The sequence below is a fragment of the Ovis canadensis genome, chromosome 1 (assembly GCF_042477335.2).
Source record: "Ovis canadensis isolate MfBH-ARS-UI-01 breed Bighorn chromosome 1, ARS-UI_OviCan_v2, whole genome shotgun sequence".
Taxonomy (NCBI): Eukaryota; Metazoa; Chordata; class Mammalia; order Artiodactyla; family Bovidae; genus Ovis; species Ovis canadensis.
The window spans coordinates 11,379,677-11,388,464 of record NC_091245.1 but is presented as its reverse complement, the minus strand read 5'-3'; the positions used below and the strand labels follow the sequence as shown (position 1 = coordinate 11,388,464).

The 8,788-nt window shown below is 42.1% G+C and overlaps 1 protein-coding gene across 3 annotated transcripts in view; it reads left to right on the top strand.

The window, feature by feature from the left end:
- Window positions 1–543: 543 nt before the first annotated feature.
- Window positions 544–8,788, top strand: part of CLSPN (claspin) — a 28,374-nt gene continuing 20,129 nt past the window's right edge. For all 3 annotated transcript variants that reach the window (XR_011256260.1, XM_069586321.1, XM_069586316.1), the window contains exons 1-8: window positions 544–733; window positions 3,435–3,543; window positions 4,081–4,529; window positions 5,134–5,295; window positions 6,535–6,612; window positions 6,940–7,012; window positions 7,640–7,748; window positions 7,936–8,516. Coding sequence is in view for 2 of the 3 variants with exons in the window: in XM_069586321.1 (XP_069442422.1) it covers window positions 710–733; window positions 3,435–3,543; window positions 4,081–4,529; window positions 5,134–5,295; window positions 6,535–6,612; window positions 6,940–7,012; window positions 7,640–7,748; window positions 7,936–8,516 (1,585 nt within the window). In the remaining variant the exon portion in view is untranslated. The remainder of the gene's footprint in view (window positions 734–3,434; window positions 3,544–4,080; window positions 4,530–5,133; window positions 5,296–6,534; window positions 6,613–6,939; window positions 7,013–7,639; window positions 7,749–7,935; window positions 8,517–8,788) is intronic.

Here is an 8,788-nt window from a genome sequence, read left to right as displayed (position 1 = left end):
TTTAACCTGCCTTGTTCAACGAGTATGGGAGTGGGATGGGTGGGTGTTTTCTGCATACTCGGATTAAACTTAAATAAAATTACAAACCTTATCCAAGGATATTCTTTGGTATCTGAGCAGCCACAAAACTTTTCTGATGTCCAGTGGAGTGAGTGCCAAGTACAAGAAGGAGCAGGTAGGATCCAGCTGCTCCAAGAAAGGAAGTCCTGGAGGAAATCGCCACTGAGGACGACCTCAGATGCCCAGGTATCTGCTTCCGGCTCACATCCTGCCGGCAGGGCTCACTCCTCAAATTGCGCTTGATGGGAACTGTCTCGCTACGGTAAAGGTCAAATGTAAAAGACCACCACTCGCACAGTACCTTCTTGCAAGGCCAAAGGATCTGGCCGCAAGTAAGGCAGGACACCTCCAGCCTCCCCCAGCCTGAATTGACAAGAGGAGCCGCAAACCGCCAACCTCACCCAAATTACATTCAACGGGCTGGCCGAAGGCGTTCCGTGATTGGCAGGACAGCATGGGGGCGTGGTCTCACGTAGAAAGTCTCCTCCGGATTGGTGCAAATCATCGAGGGCGAGGCCTCCACTCCGGCTGGGCGCGAAAGCTCGAACGCCGCTGCCTGACTGGAGACGGCGGGAGCGGCTGAGTCCCGACGGGTAGGGGAACTGGGGACCTGTTTCCTCCCGAGTGGCGCGCTGAGGAGGCCCTGGTCATGACGGGTGAAGTGGTTTCCGAGGTGAGTTCGTGCCCTTGCCTGCATCCGTAGCTGCGGGGGCCCGGCGCCGAGGGATTGGGGGCGGGGGGGTGGGGTAGCAGGGGTCGAGCCGGCCGAGCGGGTCGCGGAGGCGGGAGGACTACAGTTCCCGGCCCGCACCGCGGCGGCTCGGCTTCTGTACTCGCGCGGAGACAAATCCGCGGGCCCCGCGCGCACGGGAGCCAGCGGTCCGCCCCGGCTCTGGGTCCTTCTCGCCTCAGTCCCTCGGCCGGGTTGTACCCGGTCTTTGCGTCGCGCTCAGCCGGCAGCCGGCCCCAGCTCAGCCTGCTCCGCCCGCCCCTTTGGCGCGTTTCCGGTGGCGGGAGCGCTTCCTACAACAGCGCCCCCCAAAGAGGAAGGACCCAGCCGAACCGGACCGCTAGGGTGCTGTGCATGCGTAATCGCTAAGTCGTGTCCGACTCTGCGACCCCATGGACCGTAACCCGCCAGGCTCCTCTGTCAGGGCAGCATAAGGAAGGGAAAGTGAAGTCGCTCAGTCGTGTCCTACTCTTTGCGACCCCATGGACTGTAGACCACCAGACTCCTCCGTCCCTGGGATTTTCCAGGCAAGATACTGGAGTGGGGTGCCATTTCCTTCTCCAGGAGACCTTCCCGACCCAGGGATTGAACCCGGGTCTCCCGTATTGAAGGCAGACGCTTTACCGTCTGAGCCACCAGGGAAGTCGCGGCAGCATAATTCTCTGTAAATGGACGGCGGGAGTCTGAGGGAGTTCCAAACTGGGTCTGGAAGAGGCCTCTGAAGTCATCGCCCTGGGTCCCGAGAAGGGAAGGTACCAGTCTTGGAAGACTTCCGGGCGGTGACTCGCTGATCGTTCTCGGAACTGGCATAGAGGCATCTTTCCAAATCTGTGTTCTTTTTTGGAGCTGGGGCTGGAGTGAGACAGTATGGGGCAAAATTTAACGGGGCGCTAAAATACTCAATAATCAAGATAATTTTTTAAACTTTTTTTATTGAAGTATAGTTGAATTACCATGTTTTGTTAATTACTACTGTACAGCAAAGTGACTCAGTTACACTTATATACACATTCTCTTTCATATCCTTTTCCACTATAGTTTATCACAGGATATTAAACAGAGTTCCCTGTGCTATACAGTAGGACTTTGTTGTTCAAGATAATATTTTATGTAGTTTTTTAAAAATAAAAATTAATGCAAAAAAATTCCATAATTTGGTTTTGAACAGGATATCAAACTGAAATGAAGACACAATCCAACCCTGTATCTAGACTACACTGCCTTACTCACCTGACTCAGCCTGGCCCACATTCCAAAAAACTTTATAAAAGCAGGCAGCTGACCTCATGGGCCATAATTTACCCATTGCTTTTTAAAATTTTAATTTTGCACAAAAATCCTTTTGATTACTAAGTGTTTGAGACCTCCTAACCTCCCCGTGTTCCTGGCCCTGATTATTGCTGGTTCTGCTCCAAATTGCCTAGAGTAGAGTGATTAGGAGCATCACCTTGGAGTGAGCCATGTGGTTGTCTAAACTCAGTTTCCATAGCCACAAGTACTATTACTGCTTTGAGTTGTTGGGAGAATCAACAGCATACATCATGATCCTCAATGATTCCTCTGTTTGTATTATTTTTTATTATTTTAATAATTGCACTAAATATTCAGATCAACTTAGCAGTTGTCTCAAACTGTTCGAGTGTGGTCTTGTGCCCCATTACATTACATATGTATTTTCCCCCTTATTAATAAGTTGATTCAGAGTCCTGCGAACACCAAGGTTGTGGGGGAACTGGCATCTAGGGTTAGCTTGATCATTAACTAGTCAAGTCATCAAACTAACTCCCTTCTCCTTAGATTTTTCACTTGTGACTTAAAAAATTGGAGGGGGGTAGTTTGGGGCTGAATTTTAGACATAAACAAACAGAAAAGCTGTTATAATGAACCCATCATCTAACTTCTACAGTTATCAAGTCATGCCAATCTTGTTTCATTTACACCCCCATGCACTCCCCCCACCCCTTACTGGATTACTTGACAGCAAATTTCCACACATACTTCATCCCCAAATATGTCATTATACATATCTAAAAGGTAAATGCATTCCAAAAAAGATAACTATAATATTATTACCATACCTAAAAAATTTAGAATTATTACTTGATATTAAATGATCAGAGTTCAGATTTCTTTGACTCTTACATATACTTTCAGTTTGTTTGAATTAGGATTAAGACAAAGCCTGCATATTGCAGGTATTGCTGTATCTCTGTATGTATGTGTGAATATCTTAACTCTCTTTATAAGTCCCCCTCCCTCTTTTTATTCTTGCAATTTATTGTTAAAGAAACGACATAGTTTGTCCTATAGAGCGTCCCATATCTGGATTGCCTCTGTGTGATGATATTTGACATGTCATGTGGATACACTGAGAAATAGTTCACACAGAAAAACACAATAATGCTTGATTCTCATTTACCATAACTCAAAGTGTTGCCTCGTGTAATATCCTTCAAAGATGAACAATGAGTTTTAGTTTGTTTTTTCTAGCCAGTAATGTTTAATGTCATCCTTTTGTTAAACCATTGTATTGTTTTTTTCCCTTTATTTCAGTCTGATGATCCCATGATGATTTATGTATCTTTATGTACTTAGAGTGTTCTGTCACTTGCTGGTTAATACAAAGTATATTCTCATTTTCTAGGTTCACCTAGAAATCAATGATTCAAAACTCATTTCACAAGAGGAAACAGACAGTCCTTCAGACAGTGGACAGGGCAGCTGTGAAACAATTGGGCCCTTGAGTGAACAAGGTTTGTAACAGTCAGTACTTTTATTACTTTTATTTTTAGGAATAGAATGTGGGAGCGTGGGTTGTAAGTGGACTGGATTAATTAAAGTATTCTCTTGATTTTTAAAATTATTAATGCCTCACCTTGTTGTTTGTTCTGTTTATTATAAAAGCAAAATAATAGTGCATGTACTCTTTTGAAAATAACCACTTCTATTATATTATTGAATGTATAAAGTATCTGAAAGCTAGCACATTGCCTGGTTAAATGTATTCATTCTGTAATAAAAGGATTTTTAACACCTGCCAGAAGGATCAGAACAGCTTTACACTTTGTAAATATATATAATTACATTTCTCAGTAAGAGATATTTTTCCAGGGAAAATGTTTTTCAAAATGTATGTTTAGATTTGCTTTGCTACAGTTAGTTCTTAGTTACATAATTTCACAAGGTGATATACCACTTGGATAATTGGATATGATTTTTAGGAGTGGTGGGACTAGGAGAAAGGCCAAATGACAGTAGACCTCTAAAAAAAAAAACTGTGTTTCCTCCAGATTCAGATGAAGAGATATTTGTCAGCAGGAAATTGAAAAGTAGGAAGGTGCTGCAAGAGAGTGATTCTGAAAGAGAAGACCCAAATGTGTCTCCAGAGAAAACTACCTATGACGATGCTGAAGAGGAGGATAAAGAGAACCTGTGTGCTGGAAAGAATGGAGAAGCCAGAAGGATCTATAAAACTCTGGCAGACAGTGACGAAAGTGACATTGAGGAGTCTTTATGTCAGGAGAATTCTGAAACCCAAGTGACACCTTGCTTAGCGATGAGTCTCCAGTCTGAAAACTCTATGGACTTTACAGTTGACAGAAAGATTTCCAAAAAGCCCATTTGTGATAAAGAAGGAATTGGAGGAAAAGCAAAAGTAAAATCAAAGCGAAGACTTGAGAAAGAAGAGCGAAAGATGGAAAAAATTAGGCAGCTGAAAAAGAAGGAAACAAAAAATGAGGTACATTTGAAAGAATAATTTGCTGTTTCCAGGGCAGATTCACGTTTTAGGAAAAGAGAGTTGCTTTTAGTTCTTGGAGGTTGTTTTTGCACTCAGAATATAGCTTTGAGTTGATTGTTTTGCAGTGAGGTATGTAATTTCAAATCTATTATTTGTTGGTCTCATTCTCCATTTTGGATACAATAGGACATTTCTAAAAATAGGTGTCTGATTTTCTTTGTGAGCACACAGAGTTACTCTTTGCTGTTTCTGATCTGATGAAAATTAGCTTTCATAGGAGGAATTTTCATGCATCCATCAATCGGAAGTCTTTGCTAACTAGAACTGTCCTCAAATTTTATAAACTAGTTGCTTAATGAACTGTTAACTGACTTTTCAAAAACAAAGGTACTATTGATTAAGTTAGTTTTGGACGATTGCTTTGGATCACAGCATGGATTTCAAAGGATGACAAAGGAACCAGTGATAATGTTCTAGGATGCCATATACTTGTCTGCTCATGAAATGTGAACTTTTCTGTCCTGATGCAAATTGCTGTATTTGATGTAGTAAAATACTGGATTTAAAATGATTGCATCTTGTTTTTTCCTTATGTGTTATCCAGGAAGATGATGTGAAACAGCCATTTAATGACAGTGGCTGTCTACTTGTGGATAAAGACCTTTTTGAAACTGGGTTGGAGGAGGAAAATCACTCTCCATTAGAAGATGAAGAGTCATTAGAATCAATAAGGGCGGCTGTGAAAAGCAAAGTAAAAAAGCACAAGGCAAGTAAACAATGATTCCAGTAAGAGTGAACCCACGGCTTCAAACCTTTGCTTTGTGCTCTGATTTACTGATGGAACCTTAATTTTTTTTTTAACTGAAGAAAAACACATGTCAACACATGATATAAATTTTTCAGCTGTTAATTTTGGAACCATGCAGTACAAGTAATAGACATGCTAACTTGTTTGGAAACTAGTGTTTTCATTGTCCTGACCAACTCAAAGCTATATTCTGAGTGCAAAAACAACCTCCAAGAACCAAAAGCAGCTCTCTTTTCCTAAAACGTTAATCTGCCCTGGAAACAGCAAATTATTCTTTCAAATGTACCTCATTTTTTGTTTCCTTCTTTTTCAGCTGCCTAATTTTTTCCATCTTTCGCTCTTCTTTCTCATGTTTTCGCTTTGATTTTACTTCTGCTCTTCCTCCAATCCCTTATTTATCCCAAACTAGTATTCTCATTACTTTTTGAGGCAAAAAGTAAGGTGCTTTGGTTCATTTACTTAGTGGGCCGCGCTGGGTCTCCGTTGCTGCGCGTGCATTTTTGCTGACTGCGCTGGCCGGGGGCGCCTCTGGCTGCAGTGCGTGGCTTCTCATTGTGGTGGCGTCTCTCGTTGCAGTGCACAGGCTCTAGGCCTGTGGGCTTGGGAGCTGCTGCTCGCGGGCTCTGGAGCACTGGCTCAGTAGTTGTACTGCGAGGGTTAGTTGCTCTGTGGCCCCAGACCAGGGATCAAACCCATGTCAGCTGCGTTGGCAGGTGGATTCTTAACACCAGACCACCAGGGAAGTCCCATAAGATACTTTATGTTGTATAAGAAACGGATGAAAAAGGGGAAGAGATGTAAATTTTATAATTTAATGGCCTCTAGGAAATGAACCTATAGGGTTTCCAGAAGGCTATGAAAGAGAAGCATCAGTCAAAGCCTCCTTGTCCTGAGTGTTTGAAAGCATAATTGTTCTTCCTAAGATTATCTTTTTAGCTCCCCGAGGGGTCATTGTCCCTCTTTAGGGAAATACAGAGGTGTAAGAAATGAGGCCCCAAGCTCCACTGGAGACATCTAATTTATTTTCTAGGCATTATAGGATGTTGTGTGTCTAACATTTTGTGTTTAATAATTATTGATTTATTATTAATGTAGCATGATGTGATATTGGAGTGCAAAAAAGTCTTTGCATAAGCCACATCCTCTTGTGTCGGTTTAATTTTTGTCTCTTAATCCATTTGCAACCTTCTCTTTTAGAAAAAAGAACTGTCTTTGGAGAGTAGGGTCTATTCATTTGAAGAAGAAACTGAGTTGTCAAAAGGCACCACGAGGAAGGTGAGGTAGAGCCCTATATATTAATATTTGTCATGCTGAGCTCTTTTCCCAGGAGATTGTGGATTTCTCAGGAATTTTATTGTGTCTGTTGTATTTTCCTGATTCCCAGGATATTGCTTTGTACATAGTAGGAACACAGATATGAATTAGGTTGAATCAGTTTTAAGAGACTTGCAAATAAGTGAGCTCTTGACGTGTATATTGTATTGAGTTTATTAGAGATGATTGTTTCTTCTCTATCTTTTCTTGGGAAGAGCAGACTCTTAAGGGATGTCTGTCTTTCTTGGTAAAAGCATTAATATAGTCTCACATTTTGTTTTCTTTAAGGAAAGAAAGGCAGCCAAGTTAAGTAAGGAAGCATTAAAAAAATTGCATAGTGAGACTCAGCGCCTTATTCGAGGTAAAGAAGCCTATACGGTAAACATTGAAGTTTAGAATTGATCTTGATGAATGGCCTTTGTTCTAAAGCCTCTGAAACATTAATATAAACTAAGAAAATTTACAGAACTAGTGGTGGTAAGAAGGGAATTTTTCATTTAAAAAATTTATTTAAAACTTTAAAAAAATGTTTTGGCCACGTAGCACGTGGGATCTTAGTTCCTCAACCAGGAATCGGATCCAACCCCCCTGCTTTAGCAGTGCAGAGTTTTAACCAATGGACCACCAGGGAAGTCCTGGGAGGGAATATTTTAAAGGGTTGTCTATAGTCTGGTTGCATCAGGATCTCTTTTACAAACCAAATTTATAAATTCTTAGGCCCACGGAAATTCTGACGCAATAGACTTGAAATGGGGTTCGAGAATTTGTATTTTTAAAAAACTTCTTGGATCAGTTGATTTCACAGCTAGTTTTAAAAGCCACTGGTCTTTATGGAATTCTTTTGTATTTAGATCCTATTTTATGTTAAAGGCAGGATTGTTTTCTATTTCTGGTGATGGCTTTGGTTGTATTGTTTAATTAACTGAATGTAAAGCAACATTTCAGACTATATAGTATATGCATTTGCTTGTTCTGTTCCATTTTATAGAGTCTGCACTTAATCTTCCATATCACATGCCTAAGAATAAAACCGTTCATGAGTTCTTCAAACGTAAACCCCGGCCCACTTGCCAGGGAAATGCCATGGCGCTCCTGAAGTAAGAACCTTCTTTCCTTGTGATTATAATTTTCATAAACATTCAGTTTTGAGGCAAACGCCTGGTGTAAAAAGTTCAGATTCCTCGGTCCTGTAAAACTGATCTAACCAATTCATTATGTGCAAAGGGTTGGGAATGTTTCTCATTTAGGAGAATGTTTAACTCCAGCTTGTTTTCTCTTCTCTAGGTCCACTAAGTATCAGGCAAGCCATCACGAAGAAACCATAGTCACTGAAAACACGACTGAGATGAATGGCGACCACCACAGCAAAGACTCTGCGCAGACAACAGGTGCAGGATGTGCAGCGGAAATTAATGCGCTTCCTGCAGTTTCAAAGGAGCCCCAGATCACTGCTGGATCCGATGAGCCTTGCGGGAAAGATTTGACAGGAAGCGAAGAGCTAGAAGTTCCCGAGAAACAGGAGCAAAGTGATGCTAGACCTTCACCTGGGGGCGTCTCGGTGGCACGTCGAGAATGCAGTGTCCTGGGGAACAAGGACAATGAAGAGCATCAGACTGAAGGGCTTGTGGCACCTGAACCTCATGCCCTTGAGGAAGAAAAAGGCCTGAGAAAAACAGAAGCAGCAGATGAGAAGGTGGAAGAGCCCAGCCAGCAAAATGAATCAACAGCAGCGGTGCCACCTGAAAAGGCAAGGAGGTTCACTGTGGATAGACTTAAGCAACTGGGAGTAGATGTTTTCGGTAAACCTCAGCTGGGTGCTGACAGAGATTCCTTTGTGATACTTGAAGAAGCTGAAACCAACAGAGGTAATTCTTTGAATTGTGGGGAGCTTCTCTAGAATGATTTGTTCTGGCAGCTTCTGTTATTTGCCAGTGTGGAGGACAGGGAGCACAGGGGAAACAAACAACCACACGTGGTCTTAATACTGATGTACCGGATATGGATAAAAATCATCATGTACATTTGGCAAGGTATCAGGACATTCTGAACCTCGTTTAGAAGGGAAACCTGTTGCTAGTTAATGTACAGAGGAGGGTACATTGCTGTTTTGTGGTATGACATTGATAAAAGCATTATT